The sequence below is a fragment of the Malaclemys terrapin genome, chromosome 3, assembly GCF_027887155.1.
Source record: "Malaclemys terrapin pileata isolate rMalTer1 chromosome 3, rMalTer1.hap1, whole genome shotgun sequence".
In the NCBI taxonomy this organism is placed as follows: domain Eukaryota; kingdom Metazoa; phylum Chordata; order Testudines; family Emydidae; genus Malaclemys; species Malaclemys terrapin.
Genome location: NC_071507.1, coordinates 170,045,942 through 170,065,450, shown reverse-complemented (window position 1 = coordinate 170,065,450; position 19,509 = coordinate 170,045,942). Strand labels below are relative to the sequence as shown.

The window sequence follows — 19,509 nt, the reverse complement described above, 5'->3', positions numbered from 1 at the left end:
ATGCGCCACCTCCACTGCTCAGCCAGGGAATGAGGCATGGGTTTTCCCTCTGCCTTCGCCCCGGCCGCCTCCCAATAGATGTGGCCGCACTATGCCTGCCATCTCCTCATTGCTCTGGGTATTGATGTCCCACAGCACCAGTAGTGCAGGTATTGTATAGTTGAACTTTGTTGGTCGTATTCAGTTACATCTTGTATATCGTTTTTTTACTTGCCTTTAGATTACACATGAATCACAGTTAGGTGTTTAATTCGCCTAGTTGATACTTTAGGTGTTTTCTTACTTTGTGTTTCTTTAAATGTTTATATATTAATTAATTTAATTCATAATGTATTTATTTAATTTAAATATATAATTCAAAATAACAAATTCTACATCTTACATTTAGTTTCACAGTTTATTTAATACTGGTGCTGTAACTGGGAAAAAAAAAAGATAACTAGGTCAAGCAACACCACAACTTAAGCATAGTGGGTTCTAATGTGTTATCAATAGGATAAAAAGTAGTATCGTAAACCTCAGCCATCCCTTTCTAGGGGGGCAATTGACTTTTCTGCCCTGAGGCCCGGAATTGCTGTCAGCGGGCATGGGAAAGCTACCCAGAATGCAACAATTTACATCCAAATAACCAAATATACTGGCTTGGGGACTTTTTGAGGGGCAGGTAGGAATCCTATCCAAAAGAAAAACTGTAAAATAGCTATAATGAGTGCTGAACTAAAGGTTCTGCTTACTGGGTGTCAAAACTATAAGCATTTTGATATCCTGAATATTTCTTCACCTGTGTGGCTATGAGAAGCTAGTTCAACTTTTAGTTACATAATGCCAAGAATTCTGTCAAGGACAAAATCCTAAATCAGAGGCAGAGCTACACTGAAATGGTGGAAGCAGAGATGTAACTAGACATTTTAGGAATGGGGTAAGCAATCATATTTGCTCCCCCTGCTTGTTTTTTGGGGCATTTTTCTGCCCCATTTTTCTTCCTCTATGACTTTGCGCCCTGCGTGGCTGCCACTTGCCCCACTCTGTTTATGGCCCTGGGTGAAAAATATTTCAGAGTGTTCGATCGTGTTTCTGACACTCATCGTTCCCAGACTGTTACTAAGTTACCAAGGCTTATTTGTCTGTCTCTGTTGATTTATAATTAGAAATAGTGTTGTTTGTGTTTAAAATCAATATTTACCAGTAGAAGTATTACAGTAAGTAACATTAAGTAATATGTATTAGGAATTCAATATGCAGTAGCTCACTACAGTGTTATGAAATAGTTCCTTAGCTAATGAAGATATTTAATATGCAATAGATTTCTGCTCTGTTGGTCGGTTTAAATGTGAGAACTAATTCAAAAATGTTTAGCTACATTGATGCACCACATAAACCTTCATATTTTCAAACCTCTGATGTTCTGTGTGAAGTATTGTGATACTTTTTGAAACAAGCCTTGGTATCCAAAAGATTAACTGAATCTAAATATATGATGTTTGAAAAATGCTTTTGAAAACATGCACCTTAATATATTTTAAAAAATTGCAGATAGTTGGCCTAAAATAAGAGTTCTTCAGTGTCAATGGTGCTGTCTCTGAAGTGTCCCTTTGATATGGTAATCAGAATTACAGTGAAATTTCCAATGTGCACTGTTGTTTTTCAGTAATGATGTCCTTTTAACTATTGAAATGCAATTTTATAATTTGGATTTTTTTCTTTACTATTGCAATATTATTTATCGAACAAACTGTCCCCAGGCAGCACTGTTTTCATTTGCTATCTACTTGATGTTGCCAGTTCTTCAGGTGCCTTCCATGAAAAGCAGTTTTTACTTTGAAAACATGACTTTCAAACTTAGTTTTGGATGGCACTGAAAATTTTGAGGCGCATTTTAAAAACAAGAGAAAACATATATTTAGCTTTGTAATATTTTAGATTTCAGTTTGAAAATTTGTATGTCAAATGCAATGACTTGTAATATTTTTCATATTGTATTAGTTGACCTTTAGTTTCTGTAAAAGGGAGAACTTACTACTGTTAAATGGTGATATGGTTGAAATTTTGTAATATGTATTTTATTTTGTGTGGGTCAGGTTGGTCTTCTCCTTCTGCAATAGGGATAGCTGGCCTTGGTGGTGGATTTGAAATTGGAATTGAGGTAAGGATTAAATACATTTGTAATATCTTACAAAAGTAGAGTTTTCTATCCTACATCCATTGATCTTGAAATATGCATTGTTTCAGTGTACATGAACTATAATTGAAACTTATTTTACAATATTGCATGTACAGTATGAATTTTTCTCATGTTTTCATAAAATGATATATTTCTAATGGGATGTAAAAAATCCAGCAATGAAGATTTGTACATTATTATCTGATCTCTTTGCTAATTAACTGAAGTAAAATTAAGCATTAATTAATAAATTTCTAAAGAATAGAAACAAGTGACCTGTTTGATTAAAAAAAAATATTGTACCTGGGGTAAAGAAGTGAGATTAAAGGGGATAGAAGATTTTGTAGTTGGTCTTGGTAGGATTATATACAGATTGTGTTTGCAGATAAAGTGAAATGAGATAACGGTGTGTGCTAAATGGTAAGAGAAACTGTATAGTGCCCCTCCCCCCCAAAAAAAGGATTGATGGATACAAGTGAAGGTAAATTACATAAAAACAAATGGGTAAAACTGCCCCCTTTTAAAGTTAAACCTAGCTAAGTAAAAACAGTGTTAAAAGCACAGTAGATGCATGAATTACGTTAATTAACAAGAAGTTTTATGTGCAAATCACTTACTTACTCCAGCATATATCAACTGTAAGTGTTCTCTTACATAGAGCATGCTGTTTCTAAACATTAGAAAATGAAGTAATAAACTTTTCAGTGGCATTGGTGAAACATTGTCTGCTACAGTGAGAGGTACTCAATATAAAACCTGTCAGGTTTCTTACAGTGATCTCTAGAGAAAACCACATATTTTGATTCTTGTCTTACTGGCTTTGCAAAACCTGCTGAAACAGTCAAGGATTTAAATTTACACTGGTTTCATGCCCAGGACTTGTTGTATTGAGTCTTGGAGTAGTGCCAAAAATAACATTTCTCGACAAAGGGACAACTTTTTAAGTGTGGTGCACATGAGCTATCGGGACTAGAAAAAAATGCCTTGTCGTTGGAATTCTAGTTTGTACATATGTGTACATGTATTTTTGTAGCCAAACAGGACTTGCTCTTTCTTTCGTTCTCAATATAATGTTTATGTGTACTTCTTTAGATTAAAGTACATGACAGATGTCCTCCTCCCTTCCATAACAATAATGTAATGTTAAGTTTGACACATCAAAGTACTTGCAATCCAGGAAATGCAGAATTATGGTTGAAAGTTGTTAAACTACATAGCACCTAATTATTCCAGAATTTTTTTCTCCCTAGCACCTGCAGTATCTTGGTACACTTTCCACATATGCAACTGGCCTCTCATATGGCACACCTTATGTTCCAATAATCAGTTCATATCACTTAATTGTACTTAAGTTTGTACTTAAACTGATAAAAAAAATTCCATGGACGATCATGGAAATTTACAGATAGCCAAAGTAAGAAAAATGCTGCCTGAGAAGTTTTATTAGAATAAAAAAAAAAAACCAGTGATTTAGGCTTTTGAATTAGGCTTGTTACAAATGGATTAGCAAATGGATTAGTACAAACAGGTATGATTTGTTGATTTAAGAATATTTACTTTGTATATAGATTCATAGATTATAGGACTGGAAGGGACCTCGAGAGGTCATCGAGTCCAGTCCCCTGCACGCATGGCAGGACCAAATACTGCCTAGACCATCCCTAATAGACATTTATCTAACCTACTCTTAAATATCTCCAGAGACGGAGATTCCACAACCTCCCTAGGCAATTTGTTCCAGTGTTTAACCACCCTGACAGTTAGGAACTTTTTCCTAATGTCCAACCTAGACCTCCCTTGCTGCAGTTTAAACCCATTGTTTCTGGTTCTATCCTTAGAGGCTAAGGTGAACAAGTTCTCTCCCTCCTCCTTATGACACCCTTTTATATACCTGAAAACTGCTATCATGTCCCCTCTCAGTCTTCTCTTTTCCAAACTAAACAAACCCAATTCTTTCAGCCTTCCTTCATAGGTCATGTTCTCAAGACCTTTAATCATTCTTGTTGCTCTTCTTTGGACCCTTTCCAATTTCTCCACATCTTTTTTAAAATGCGGCGCCCAGAACTGGACACAATACTCCAGCTGAGGCCTAACCAGAGCAGAGTAGAGCGGAAGAATGACTTCTCGTGTCTTGCTCACAACACACCTGTTAATGCATCCCAGAATCATGTTTGCTTTTTTTGCAACAGCATCACACTGTTGACTCATATTTAGCTTGTGGTCCACTATAACCCCTAGATCCCTTTCTGCCGTACTCCTTCCTAGACAGTCTTTTCCCATTCTGTATGTGTGAAATTGATTTTTCCTTCCTAAGTGGAGCACTTTGCATTTGTCTTTGTTAAACTTCATCCTGTTTAACTCAGACCATTTCTCCAATTTGTCCAGATCATTTTGAATTATGACCCTGTCCTCCAAAGTAGTTGCAATCCCTCCCAGTTTGGTATCATCCGCAAACTTAATAAGCGTACTTTCTATGCCAATATCTAAGTCGTTGATGAAGATATTGAACAGAGCCGGTCCCAAAACAGACCCCTGCGGTACCCCACTCGTTACGCCTTTCCAGCAGGATTGGGAACCATTAATAACAACTCTCTGAGTACGGTTATCCAGCCAGTTATGCACCCACCTTATAGTAGCCCCATCTAATTTGTATTTGCCTAGTTTATCGATAAGAATATCATGCGAGACCGTATCAAATGCCTTACTAAAGTCTAGGTATACCACATCCACCGCTTCACCCTTATCCACAAGGCTCGTTATCCTATCAAAGAAAGCTATCAGATTGGTTTGACATGATTTGTTCTTCACAAATCCATGCTGGCTATTCCCTATCACCTTACCACCTTCCAAGTGCTGGCAGATGATTTCCTTAATTACTTGCTCCATTATCTTCCCTGGCACAGAAGTTAAACTAACTGGTCTGTAGTTATCTGGGTTGTTTTTATTTCCCTTTTTATAGATGGGCACTATATTTGCCCTTTTCCAGTCTTCTGGAATCTCTCCCGTCTCCCATGACTTTCCAAAGATAATAGCTAGAGGCTCAGATACCTCCTCTATTAGCTCCTTGAGTATTCTAGGATGCATTTCATCAGGCCCGGGTGACTTGCAGGCATCTAACTTTTCTAAGTGATGTTTAACTTGTTCTTTTTTTATTTTATCCGCTAAACCTACCCCCTTCCCATTAGTATTCACTATGTTAGGCATTCCTTCAGACTTCTCGGTGAAGACCGAAACAAAGAAGTCATTAAGCATCTCTGCCATTTCCAAGTTTCCTGTTACTGTTTCTCCCTCTTCACTAAGCATATTTAGACGTGATGTTGACAATTTGTGTTTTAAAGGTTATAAAGCTTTAACTTTTGAATCTCAGCATTTGTCATTAAATAATTGTCTTGACCCCATAATTTCCCGCAACTGTGAAAATTAAAATCAATAAAAATATTTAAATATACTTAAAATAAACATCAACATTATCTATCAGAATTATAAAAATCAAATTCTGCCAAGCCTATCTATAAGAGTTTATTCTGTTCTTCGGTAATGTGCTTCTGTTATGTAGTTCTGCACCTGATAGAATCCTTACCACTAGTGAAGGAGTAAACAAGGGACTATTTCTTAAAGATGTTTTTCCCTAAAGGTCAGTGATTCATGGAGCCATGTTTTTTATATTTTCAATAAAATGTGATGTTTTCATTTGCATTTTCCATTGCTATATACATAGCCAGCCCAACATGCTTAATATTTATTATTTTTCAAATTAGTCAATATATTTCTTCTATTGTTTCAGTTAGTCTGATATGACCTTTACAAGGTTTATCTGTTACCATAGTTTTAAATGCTTGTGTATTGTTCAAGAAATTTATTCTGTGATCCTAGAATCCTAAAACCAAAGACATTAGAGAGGCAACAAACTTATTAGATCACCTAACCTGTTCCTTTGGGTATATGTAGTGGTGTATAGTTCAGTCTTAGTTTTATATGCCCCAATTGATAGGGCTTCAGATACTTTTCTTGGGAAACTGTTTCACTGTTAGGAAGGGTTTTTTTTTTCTGAAATGTATCCTAAATTTTTTTTGTACCTCTTTGGTGTTTTTTAGGTTTCTCCCCCTCCTCCCCACAATTAAATATCTCTGTATATTTTCTACCTAATATAGTAAAGTTGTAATTTTCCAAATTGTTCAGTTTTCTTGTTCATATTTCTACCTATTTGGTACCAGATTAAAGTGCACGGTATTAAGTGCCTTGCCTGATCAGGGTCAAGGTCCCTTTGTATTAGTTCTTTGTTATCATTTATTATAATTTATTATATTTATTTAATTAATTAGTTTTTGGTAACACATTTCAGTTAAGTACCCTATCTAAATTTTATCAGATTTTAGTTCTGAGATCATTAATAGAGATGTTACGTTAGGTAAGACTTAACACGTGTTCCTGTAGTTCCACTGGACCAGTGGTTCTCAAACTAGGGCCGGCGCTTGTTCAGGGAAAGCCCCTGGCGGGCCAGGCCAGTTTGTTTACCTGCCACGTCCACAGGTTTGGCCGATCGCAGCTCCCACTGGCCACGGTTTGCTGCTCCAGGCCAGTGGGGACTGCAGGAAGTGGAGTGGGCCGAGAGACATGCTGGCCGCCTTTCCTGCAGCCCCCGTTGGCTTGAAATCCAGGTGTAGAGCCAATACTCTCAACTTCAAATACAAGAATGATACATGCATACAAATAGCATAATCATATTCAGCAAATCATAACATTTCCATAGACACCTTACTTGACAATCTTTTTACAAGATTTATTGCAAATATATAACAGTGGTTGCAACAGTAATCTATATGGTCATATTTTAATCAAATAATGTCATCTGCAAACTTTATCAGTGATGATTTCAGGTTTTCTTCCAGGTTATTGATAAAATTGTTAAGTAGCATAGAGCCAAGAACTGATCTCTGTGGGACCTCACTAGAAACATACCACCTTGATACTGATTCCCTGTTTACCATTACATTATGGTAACCTATCAGTTAGGCAGCATTTAATCCATTTAATGTGTGCCATGTTAACCTTGTATTGTTCTATTTTTTAATCATCATGTTGTGCAGTGCCAAGTCTAATGTCTTTCAGAAGTCTAAATATATTTTATGAACATTATTACCTTTATCAACCAAACTTGTAATCTCAACCAAAAAAGATATCAAGTTTGTTTGAATGGAACTATTTTCCATAGACCTATGTTGAGTGGCATTAATTATAGTTCCTTCTTTTAATTCTTTATTAATCGAGTCCTGTATCAGCTGCTTCATTATCTTTCCTGTGATCAGTGTCAGACTGGTATAACATTTAGTTGGCAAAGCCTCATAATTCAGCTTGCAGTAGCCAGAAAATGGGTTTCCATTGATAATGGGAAACTGTAATCATAGGTATTTTCCTCAATGACTTTTTTTCTTTTTCCTGTTGCTTCCATCTTTCAGGACAGGTGAATGGTAGACAAAGAGGAGACAGAGAGAACAGCAACAACAACAAAAAACCCTCTAGCTGCATCCTTGGCCATGTTGCCAGAATACTTAAATGATCAAGAGTAATAAAAATGCTCAGTTTCTTAGTCTAATTTTTCACTAGGAGGATATCTTGAAGTTGGCTAACTCCAGAAAATGGTTTATATACTCCCATGTTTTTGCTGATCTACAGATTTGCATGTTTGTGTTCTTTCCTTCTTGAGATAGATGAACTTTCAAATATTTGTTTCAAGTAGCAAATATAGTTGTTTTTACTTGATTTCTAGGTGTCAGATTTAGTAATAATACTGAACCATGAAAGAGCAGTTGAAGCTTTTGCAAAAGGTGGCAATCTTACACTTGGAGGAAATTTTACAGTGGCAATTGGGCCTTTGGGAAGGTGAGTAGCATTAAAATATAAAATTCAAGTAACGTGTTTTAAATGTATGTATTAACAAAAAAGTACTTCCATAATCCTATTTAAAATATACTTGTAAATTTTATTTAGTGTATTCTAACAAACTGCTCAATAATTTTGTGGAAAACCTATTGTTCGCTTGGCCAGTGTTGTCTTCATAGTATTATGCCATTTTAATTGGATACAGATTGTGCGGTCTCAGTCAGGTCTTGTCTTTCTCTCAACCAAGCCTATAAAAAGCAATGGGAAAGAGGAAGCCTAATAGAAGTTCAGTCTAGCTTAGATGGAGATTGTTTGTAAGTGGAAAGAAGAATTGATTGCCTCTTTCTGTGTATGATTGAGAGAGATGAAATCAGCTAGGTTCAGAAAGGCCCTAGAATTTGAACATCTTGGAACTAAGGGTATGTCTACACTACGAAATTAGTTCGAATTTATAGAAGCCGGTTTTATTGAAACCGGTTGTATACTGCCGATTGTGTGTGTCCCCACATAAAATGCTCTAGGTGCTCTAGTCGGCGGACCGCGTCCACAGTACGAGGCTAGCGTCGACTTCCGGAGCATTGCACTATGGGTAGCTATCCCACAGCTATCCCACAGTTCCCGCAGTCTTCGCCGCCCCTTGGAATTCTGGGTTGAGATCCCAATGCCCGGATGATGCAAAACAGTGTCGCGGGCGGTTCTGGGTACATGTCGTCAGGCCCCTCCCCCCCCGTCACAGCAACGGCAGACAATAGATTCGCGCCTTTTTACCTGGGTTACCTGTGCAGACAACATACCACGGCAAGCATGGAGCCCGCTCAGCTCAGCTGAGCTCACCGTCACCATATGTCCTCTGGGTGCCGGCAGACGTGGGACTGCATTGCTACACAGCAGCAGCTGCTAACTGCCTTTTGGCGGTAGACGGTGTAGCATGAGTGATAGCCGTGGGGCTGGCAGCCGTAGGGCTGCATTGCACCAGCCCCTTGCCCTTTGGTAGGCGATGGTATATTATGACTGGTACCCATCGTCGTCATACTGGAGTGGCTGTCAATCATGGCCACCTGGGCAGACATGCTACTGTTTCGATGATGATGGCTACCCAGTCGTAGTATACTATTTTCTGCCAATTGCCCAGTATTGTCTGCTAAGCACCCAGAAGAGGCCGAGGGCGATGCTGGGTGCTGGCGGACATGGGGCTGGCAGACGTGGGGCTGCATTGCTACACAGCAGCAGCCCCTTGCAGACGATGGTATATTATGATTGGTAACCGTCATCGTCATACTGGAGAGGCTATCACTCATGCTGCACCGTCGGCTGCCAGCTTAAGATGTAAAAAATAGATTTGTTCTGTATTCATTTGCTTCCCCTTCCTCCGTGAAATCAACGGCCTGCTAAGCCCAGGGTTTTCAGTTTAATCTTTGGGGGGACCATTCTGTGTGACAGTTGTTTGTGTTTCTCCCTGATGCACAGCCACCTTTCTTGATTTTAATTCCCTGTTCCTGTACCTGTATGCCATGTCGTCACTCGGCCCTCCCGCCCTCCCTCCTTCTCCTGGTCCATCAGATACTACTTTCGCGCCTTTTTTCTGACCAGGCGCCATAGCTAGCACTGGGGTCATGGAGCCTGCTCAGATCACCGCGGCAATTATGAGCACTATGAACACCACGCGCATTGTCCTGGAGTATATGCAGAGCCAGGACATGCCAAGGCGAAACCTGGACCACCCGAGGAGGCGATTGCAGCGCGGCGAAGAGAGTGATGAGGAAATTGACATGGACATAGACCTCTCACAAGGCACAGGCCCCAGCAATGTGGAAATCATGGTGTCACTGGGGCAGGTTCATGCCGTGGAACGCCGATTCTGGGCCCGGGAAACAAGCACAGACTGGTGGGACCGCATCGTGCTGCAGGTATGGGACGATTCCCAGTGGCTGCGAAACTTTCGCATGCGTAAGGGCACTTTCATGGAACTTTGTGACTTGCTTTCCCCTGCCCTGAAACACCAGGATACCAAGATGAGAGTAGCCCTCACAGTTCAGAAGCGAGTGGCGATAGCCCTGTGGAAGCTTGCAACGCCAGACAGCTACCGGTCAGTTGAGAATCAATTTGGAGTGGGCAAATATACGGTGGGGGCTGCTGTGATCCAATTTGCCAGGGCAATGAAAGACCTGGTGATATCAAGGGTAGTGACTCTGGGCAACGTGCAGGCAATAGTGGATGGTTTTGCTGAAATGGGATTCCCAAACTGTGGCGGGGCCATAGACGGAACCCATATCCCTATCTTGTCACCGGAGCACCAAGCCACCGACTACGTAAACCGCAAGGGGTACTTTTCAATGCTGCTGCAAGCCCTGGTGGATCACAAGGGACGTTTCACCAACATCAACGTGGGATGGCCGGGAAAGGTACATGATGCTCGCGTCTTCAGGAACTCTGCTCTGTTTCAAAAGCTGGAGGAAGGGACTTTCTTCCCGGACCAGAAAGTAACCGTTGGGGATGTTGAAATGCCTATCGTGATCCTTGGAGACCCAGCCTACCCCTTAATGCCATGGCTCATGAAGCCGTACACAGGCAGCCTGGACAGGAGTCAGGACCTGTTCAACTACAGGCTGAGCAAGTGCCGAATGGTGGTGGAATGTGCATTTGGACATTTAAAAGCGCGCTGGCGCAGCTTACTGACTCGCTCAGACCTCAGCGAAAAGAATATCCCCATTGTTATTGCTGCTTGCTGTGCGCTCCACAATATCTGTGAGAGTAAGGGGGAGACCTTTATGGCGGGGTGGGAGGTTGAGGCAACTCGCCTGGCCACTGATTACGCGCAGCCAGACACCAGGGCGGTTAGAGGAGCACAGCAGGGCGCGGTGTGCATCAGAGAAGCTTTGAAAACGAGTTTTGTGACTGGCCAGGCTACTGTGTGAAACTTCTGTTTGTTTCTCCTTGATGAACCCGCCAACCCCCCCGCCCCCCCCGACCCGGTTCACTCTACTTCCCTGTAAACCAACCACCCCACCCCGCCCTCCCCTCCCGCTTGCAGAGGCAATAAAATCATTGTTTTTTCACATTCATGCATTCTTTATTAGTTCCTCACAGAAGTAGGGGGATAATTGCCAAGGTAGCCTGGGATGGGTGGGGGAGGAGGGATGGAAAAGGACACACTGCATTTTAAAACTTTAACTCTTATTGAAGGCCAGCCTTCTGATGCTTGGGCGATCATCTGGGGTGGAGTGACTGGGTGGACGGAGGCCCCCCCACCGTGTTCTTGGGCGTCTGGGTGAGGAGGCTATGGAACTTGGGGAGGAGGGCTGTTGGTTACACAGGGGCTGTAGCGGCGGTCTCTGCTCCTGCTGCCTTTCCTGCAGCTCAACCATACGCTCGAGCATATCAGTTTGATGCTCCAGCAGACGGAGCATTGCCTCTTGCCGTCTGTCTGCAAGCTGACGCCACCTATCGTCTTCAGCCCGCCACTTGCTCTTTTCATCCCGCCATTCAGCCCGCCACCTCTCCTCTCGTTCATATTGTGCTTTTCTCATCTCCGACATTGACTGCCTCCACGCATTCTGCTGTGCTCTATCAGCGTGGGAGGACATCTGCAGCTCCGTGAACATATCGTCCCTCGTCCTACGTTTTCTCTTTCTAATGTTCACTAGCCTCTGCGAAGGAGAAACATTTGCAGCTGGTGGAGGAGAAGGGAGAGGTGGTTAAAAAAGACACATTTTAGAGAACAATGGGTACACTCTTTCATTACAAGGTCGCATATTTCGGCTTGCAGGCAGCCATGGTAGGCCACAGTGTTTTGGCTTTTTTAACCTTCTTAACATGCGGGAAAGGTTGCAAACAGCAGCGCATTTCCCATATCAAGGATGAATTGGGTTGTCCATTTAAAATGGGTTTTCAATGTAAAAGGAGGGGCTGCGGTTTCCCGGTTAATATGCGGCACAAACACAAGTAAACCACCCCCCCACACACACACACACACACGATTCTCTGGGATGATCACTTCACCCCTCCCCTCCACCACGTGGTTAACAGCGGGGAACATTTCTGTTCAGAAGAGCAGGAACGGGCGCCTCTCAATGTCCCCTTAATAAAATCACCCCATTTCAACCAGGTGACCGTGAATGATATCACTCTCCTGAGGATAACAAAGAGAGATAAGGAATGGATATTGTCTGCATGCCAGCAGACACCGGGACCATACGCTGCCATGCTTTGTTATGCAATGATTCCAGACTACGTGCTACTGGCCTGGCGTGGTAAAGTGTCCTACCATGGCGGACGGGATAAGGCAGCCCTCCCCAGAAACCTTTTGCAAACGCTTTGGGAGTACATAAAGGAGAGCTTTCTGGAGATGTCCCTGGAGGATTTCCGCTCCATCCCCATACACGTTAACAGACTTTTCCAGTAGATGTACTGGCCGCGATTGCCAGGGCAAATTAATCATTAAACACGCTTGCTTTTTTTTGTGTAATGTTTACAAATATTTACAAAGGTACACTCACCAGAGGTCTCCTGTGTGCCCTGAGGGTCTTGGGTGAGTTCGGGGGTTACTGGTTCCAGGTCCAGGGTCACAAACATATCCTGGCTGTTGGGGAAACTGGTTTCTCCGCTTCCTTGCTGCTGTGAGCTACCTACAGTACCTCCATCCTCATCTTCCTCGTTCGCCGAACCGTCTTCCCTGTGTGTTTCTCCAGTGAGAGATTCATTTCACACGGTTGGGGTAGTGGTGGCTGCACCCCCTAGGATCGCATGCAGCTCCGCGTAGTAGCGGCAAGTTTGCGGCTCTGCCCCGGACCTTCCGTTTGCTTCTCTGGCTTTGTGGTAAGCTTGCCGTAGCTTCTTAATTTTCACGCGGCACTGCTGTGTGTCCCTGTTATGGCCTCGGTCCTTCATGGCCTTGGAGATCTTTTCTAATACTTTTCCATTTCTTTTACTGCTACGGAGTTCAGCTATCACTGATTCATCTCCCCATATGGCAAGCAGATCCCGTACCTCCCGTTCGGTCCATGCTGGAGCTCTTTTGCGATCCTGGGACTCCATCACGGTTACCTGTGCTGATGAGCTCTGCGTGGTCACCTGTGCTCTCCATGCTGAGCAAACAGGAAATGAAATTCAAACATTCTCGGGTCTTTTCCTGTCTACCTGGTCAGTGCATCTGAGTTGAGAGTGCTGTCCAGAGCGGTCACAATGAAGCACTGTGGGATAGCTCCTGGAGGCCAATAACGTCGAATTCCGTCCACACTACCCCAATTCCGACCCGCAAAGGCCGGTTTTATCGCTAATCCCCTCGTCGGAGGTGGTGTAAAGAAACCGGCTTAAAGGACCCTTTAAGTCGAAAGAAAGGACTTCGTCGTGTGGACGTGTCCAGGCTTAATTCGATTTAACGCTGCTAAAGTCGACCTAAACCCGTAGTGTAGACCAGGCCTAATACAGGAAGTTCTTAGTGGAGGGCCCTGAGTTCTATGATTAGATTACCTTGTTGGTCTCTCAGACCCCAAGTTTGTTAGCCTTGAGCCAATTTAAGACTCCTCTTTTTCACTCAGTGTTTTGCTTGAGAGAAATGACTGTGGGGAACATTCTAACTTTTATTCTGGTGTGGTCATTTGTTTGGGTTGACCAATTGTTTGACTGTTTTAAAGTCACCAAAAAAATTCTGTCAAACCCATTTTTTGACAGAAAATTGGGTATTGATTAAATTATTTTTGTGAAAAGTGTCTGCTTTCCACAGATTTTTGATCAAAAAAACAAATAACCATAAACTGAAGAAAAAAAATTGGGGCCAAACTAAAAAACTTTGATTCAGTTGTGCTTTGCTGCCTCATGGAAGTTGTAGTTCTGTTGCATCAAGTCCCCATTCTCCTCTTTGGGCCAGGTTCCACAGCTGAATGTCATTTCTCATAATGTACCACAGCCTTGAGACTCCCGTGATGCACCACCCCCAAAGAGGGGAGAGAGTGGTGCATCATGAGAGTTGGAGTCCAGCCAGGGAACCCAACCTATAGAAAAGAATGAGAGTATAAGGCACCTGAACTACAGCTCCCATGAGACACCACTGCAGCATTTCCACATAAAAAAATTTTTGGTTTTCACTCAAATATTTCACGAAAGTCAGTTTTTTCCAGGGGAAAAAAACATTTTCTGACCTTTTTTTTTTTTAAACATCTCTACGCAGAAGTTGTATGATACACATTTCAGTATGAAATTAATACATAATACAATGTTCCTGGAGCTGTACTGGCATGAAGTGATGATGCTGATACAAAAAGATTTATTATAGCAAGTCATTGTATACAGTAAGTTGTATTTTTAAAATCAGTTGTATTTTATTTTGCAGTATAAGAATGAAAAGAATTTACCAAAGGGAAAGGATAATAGAGTTTTTTGGGGGATCTTTAAAAGCCTGTTACAGAGCACTTTTTATAATGGAAACAACTATTTTAAGTGTCCTTTTAAACAACATCACATTTTTTATTCCAAATATTGACTGAGACTCTCTTCATACCAGAAGTTAATATGGGGAATATTTTGCCATTTCCTTGTTTGATTTTGCTATTTCCTTGTTTGTTTACTGGATTTAGCAATTAATATTAATCATAAATATGTCCTGTAGCATGTTAGATTTTCCCCATGGCTAGGTTGTTAAATCAGAATGCAATTCATATTTTGATAACAGATGGAGGGTTATGTTTTTTTATGGTTATAAATGTCATACCGTAATGTAACTTAAAGACTAACTTTATATTTTGCCAGCTCCTACCTGTTCATTCACAAACACAAGTCTTGGGGTTGCAGCAGTGGTTGCATACCAAGATCTCATGCAAAACTGAGTTTCTGCATGTAATGTATTCTTTCCTTTACCCGAGGAGCTAGATAGGATGCCATTCCATCCCGTACTCTTAATATGTATAGGAACACATAGCATTCAATCTCCTACTTATTATTTTACAGTGCTTAGAGATGTATTAGGTACCTCGCTGCCCTAGATAGCTTGGATTATTTATGCATATGCTGTGATAAAGGAGCAATAGCACAATGCTCAGGGTTTGGATAGAGGAGAAAAGACTAGGGTCCCAGGAAAAAGCACATGTGGTTATTTAGGAAAGGCATGTGTACACATGGCTGACTGAATAACTTCTTGTGTAGGTTTAATAAATATGAATATCAAAGAAATATTTTGCAATAAGAAAAATATCTTGGTACACTGACTTTTTGTGAGCATCTATATTGGAGACCAAAGTGAGACCTCCCTTTGAAGTCTGGCATTACAACTTTTCACTTCTGACATTTAAGAGTAGTGCACTTAATTGCAGTAAAAATTTAGAACTCTTGCTTTGCCCTTGGTTCTGCCATATGCTTAGAATAATTCCATACGTGATATCTGACCACACCCTCTAGTTGGTCATACCCTGGTTTTGGCCAGTTATAGGTTATGGCACTGAATCTGGCAGGGCAGTTTTCTTTAAAAATAAATAAATCTGATACCCTTCTGCTGAACATAATAGCAGAAGTCAGTTTTAAGGATGGATTTCAATGAGGAGGCTTAGTAGACCAGCTCAGGAAGAGCTGTTCCATTTGAGATGACAGCATTAGAAAAATATGAAAATGATTGTGGGAGAAACAAACAGGGCATCAAGACAGAATGTGGAGAGGTAAATAGTGGTGTCCTCTAGGGGTCTGTACTAGGAGTCTGTATTAGGACCAATGCTATTCAACATATTGATAAATGATCTGGAAAAGTGGCAAATTTTGCAAAGTTACTCAAACTAGTTAAGTCCAAAACCGACTGTCAAGAGTTACAAAGGGACCTTACAAAACTGGGTGACTGGGCAGCAAAATGGCAGATGAAATTTAATGTTGATAAATACAAAGTAATACGCATTGAAAAATGTAATCCCAACTGTACATACAAAATGATGGGTTCTAAATTACCTGTTCCCACTCAAGAAAGAGATCTTGGAGTCACTGTGGATAGTTCTCTGAAAACATCCACTCAATGTGCAGTGGCAGTAAAAACTAACAAAATGTTAGGAACCACTAAGAAAGGGATAGATAACACTGCTCTACAGCCAAAATGCTTCTGAAATAAATGTAGTCAAACTTTACTAATTCTGGGTCACTGAGAACGAAAATGAGGCTTAAAATTGTTGATTGGCTCTAGTTTTCAAGCTATGCTATTGGGTCAGTATATACGACCCTTGACTTTGGAATGGCAGAGGATAAGTGAGTTATAAAGGGAAGGAATCTCAATTTAAACCAGAAATGACTGAAATACATTTTTGACTGGATCTATGAATAAATCTATGACTGGGTTTGGACAGTACTTGCTTTTTAGGCAAAACAATGAATGATGCAATCTGAACCTGGTATTGTGTCATACATGATATGGATTGCATCATGTTATTCCTAGAAGTCATGGATGATGCAATCATAACAAAGCTTACATCACTCTGCTGAATAAATTGCCCTATATCAGCTCTAGAAATCATACAGTGTCGTGCTCACTTATTTGTCAGTGTTTGATTTTGCAAAGGGACACATTTCTGTTTAGCCAAAGTGAGCAGAGATGCCTCGTACTTGTGTGAACAGTGCAGATAACTTCTGCTATGTTTGTGGTGAAGTGACTTTTGCATCACAAGAGCGCAGTATAACCACTATGGTTAAGAAAGCTTATCACCTTTATTTTGGCTGCAAAATTGGAGATCAGGACAAGAGGTGGGCCCCACACATAAGCTGCAACACTTGTGCAACAAATCTTTGCCAGTGGTTGAACAGGAAAAGGAAATCTGCCTTTTGCAGTGCCAATGATTTGGAGAGAGCCAACAGATCATCCCAGCAATTGTTACTTCTGCATGGTGCCTCCAGTTGGGAAAGGTGTGTCAAAGAAGAAAAAGTGGACTATGCATTATCCAAACATTCCATCAGCTATACACCCAGTACCCCACGGAGAAGGACTGCCGGTTCCTGATGCACCAGAATCATTCTCACTTGAGTCAGATGAGGAAGAGGATGAAACTTCTGGTCCTGAACCATCAATATCACAGGACCCACATTTTCTCCCATCCTCCTCCTCTGAACCACACCTCATAACACAAGGTGAACTGAATGACCTTGTCAGGGATTTGGAACTACCCAAGAGTAAGGCAGAGTTGTTGGGCTCCAGACTACAGCAGTGGAATCTCCTGGCAGGTGATGTTAGGGTTTCCATGTTCTGTGACCGTCAAAAGGATCTTGTCCCATTCTTTTTCATGGAAGGTGATCTTGTAGCCTGCAACAACATCGATGGTGTGATGGCAGCCCTCAACATCGTTCACGATCCAGATGAGTGGAGACTGTTCATTGATTCATCGAAGACGAGTCTTAAAGCTGTTTTACTGCATAATGGCAATGTTTGGCATCAATTCCAGTTGGTCATGCAGTCCATATGAAGGAAACCTATGACAGCATGAAACAACTTTTGAGGTGCATAAACTATGACCAACATCAGTGGCAGCTTTGTGGCGATTTGAAGGTTGTTGCTCTCTTGCTTGGTCTGCAGACTGGATACACAAAGTACTGCTGTTTTCTCTGCGAATGGGATAGTCATGCAAGAGATTCCCACTACATCAAGAAAGATTGGCCACTCTGACAGTCATTGGAGCCTGGGAGGAAAAGTGTTCCGCATCCACCACTTGTTGAATCAAGGAAGATTTTGTTACCACCCTTACACATCAAGCTGGATCTGATGAAGAACTTTGTCAAGGCCATTGACAAAACACAAGCAGCTTTCAAGTACCTCCGTGGAAAATTTCCAAGGTTAAGTGAAGCTAAGATAAAGGAAGGTGTCTTTGTTGGTCCTCAGATTCGTGAACTTCTTCGAGATAATGCATTTGACCATGCACTGCGTGGCAAGGAAAAGACGGCATGGAAAGCTTTCCAGTTAGTGGCAGTAAATTTTCTCGGAAACAACAAGACAGACAACTACAGGTTGTTGGTGGAAAACGTCCTCAAGGCATACAAAAGCCTTGGTTGCAACATGTCACTAAAGATACACTTTTTGCACTCTCATCTAGATTTTTTTCCACCGAACTGCGGAGCAGTGAGCAACGAGCACGGCAAGCGATTTCACCAGGACATTGCAACAATGGAGAAACGCTATCAGGGCAAATAGAGCCCATCAAGGCTTACAGACTATTGCTAGACAGTGACAAGAGATGCTCCATTTAATGAATACAAGAGACAAGCCAAGAAGCGCCGAGTAGACACTGAATAGGACTAAACTATGTACAGAATAGTTGTTTGCCTTTTGTTTCATAATAAATTTTATTTATATAACCCTTTTGCAGATTTTTGAAGTGTTACATAAACAGGGCAGGTGAAATATTATCATGTGAAGCAACCATAAACACATGAAAAGACCTAGGTTTACAATTTATGGTTAAAACTCTACTATTTACACAATATACATAGACATAAAATGTAAAAACTTAAATATCTTAGAAACAGTAGCCAATCAGTTGTTTTAATTGTCGTATTTGAATTCAGCACGTCAAAATACATAATAAATAGCACATTTTATCTCTGAAGCAGACGACTTCTCAAAAATTGTAGACCAGTGTAATCAGACAAAAAATATCATAATGCCTCTATATAAATTCATGGTACGCCCACATCTTGAATACTGCATGCAGATGTCGTCACCTCATCTCAAAAAAGATATATTGGAATTGGAAAAGGTGCAGAGAAGGGCAACAAAAATGTTTAGGGTCATGGAACAGCTTCTGTATGAGCAGAGATTAAAAGGACTTGGATTTTTCAGCTTGGAAAAGAAATGACGAGGGGGGGGGGATATGATAAACGCATATAAAATCTTGACTGGTGTAGAGAAAGTGAATAAGGAAATGTTATTTACTCCTTCACATAACACAAGAACTAGGGGTCACTAAATGAAATTGGTAGGAGGTTTAAAACAAACAAAAGGAAGTACTTCGTCACACAACATTGTCGAAAAAAAAATAGATAAGTTAATGGAGGATAGGTCCATCAATAGGTGTTAGCCTGGATGGGCAGGGATGCAACACCATGCTCTGAGTGTCTCTAGCCTCTGTTTGCCAGAAGCTGGGAGTGGTTAGCAAGGGTTTTTGTTTTTTTCTGTGTGTTTCTAAAATGTATTACAGTGTTTCCAAGGGTTTTAACACAAGTCTCATAATATTTTCTGCGGGGTGGGGGGAATCATAAGGTTCCTGCTCCTGGAATCATGTATACATGAGAATTTTGCCCTTCATTTTAAAGACAAAATAGCCCTCATGGTTGCAAAGAAAAGCTCGAAATCATGAACTCTGAGGGCTTAAAAACCAGAAGGCAAATAAAAAGACCCCCAAATCATAACTTGTAAAGTCTCATGATATTTTAAGCTAAATTCATTTGTGGGAAAGCTAGACTTAAATTTTATGATTTTTTAATTCTTTGGATTGGCACTGCTATTATCTGCCCATTTA

The 19,509-nt window shown here is 41.1% G+C and overlaps 1 protein-coding gene across 4 annotated transcripts in view; it reads left to right on the top strand.

The window, feature by feature from the left end:
* Nucleotides 1-19,509, top strand: part of SH3YL1 (SH3 and SYLF domain containing 1) — a 120,299-nt gene that overhangs the window by 40,454 nt on the left and 60,336 nt on the right. For all 4 annotated transcript variants that reach the window (XM_054021984.1, XM_054021985.1, XM_054021983.1 and 1 more), the window contains exons 4-5: nucleotides 2,079-2,143; nucleotides 7,929-8,041. In XM_054021984.1, the coding sequence (XP_053877959.1) occupies nucleotides 2,079-2,143; nucleotides 7,929-8,041 (178 nt within the window). The remainder of the gene's footprint in view (nucleotides 1-2,078; nucleotides 2,144-7,928; nucleotides 8,042-19,509) is intronic.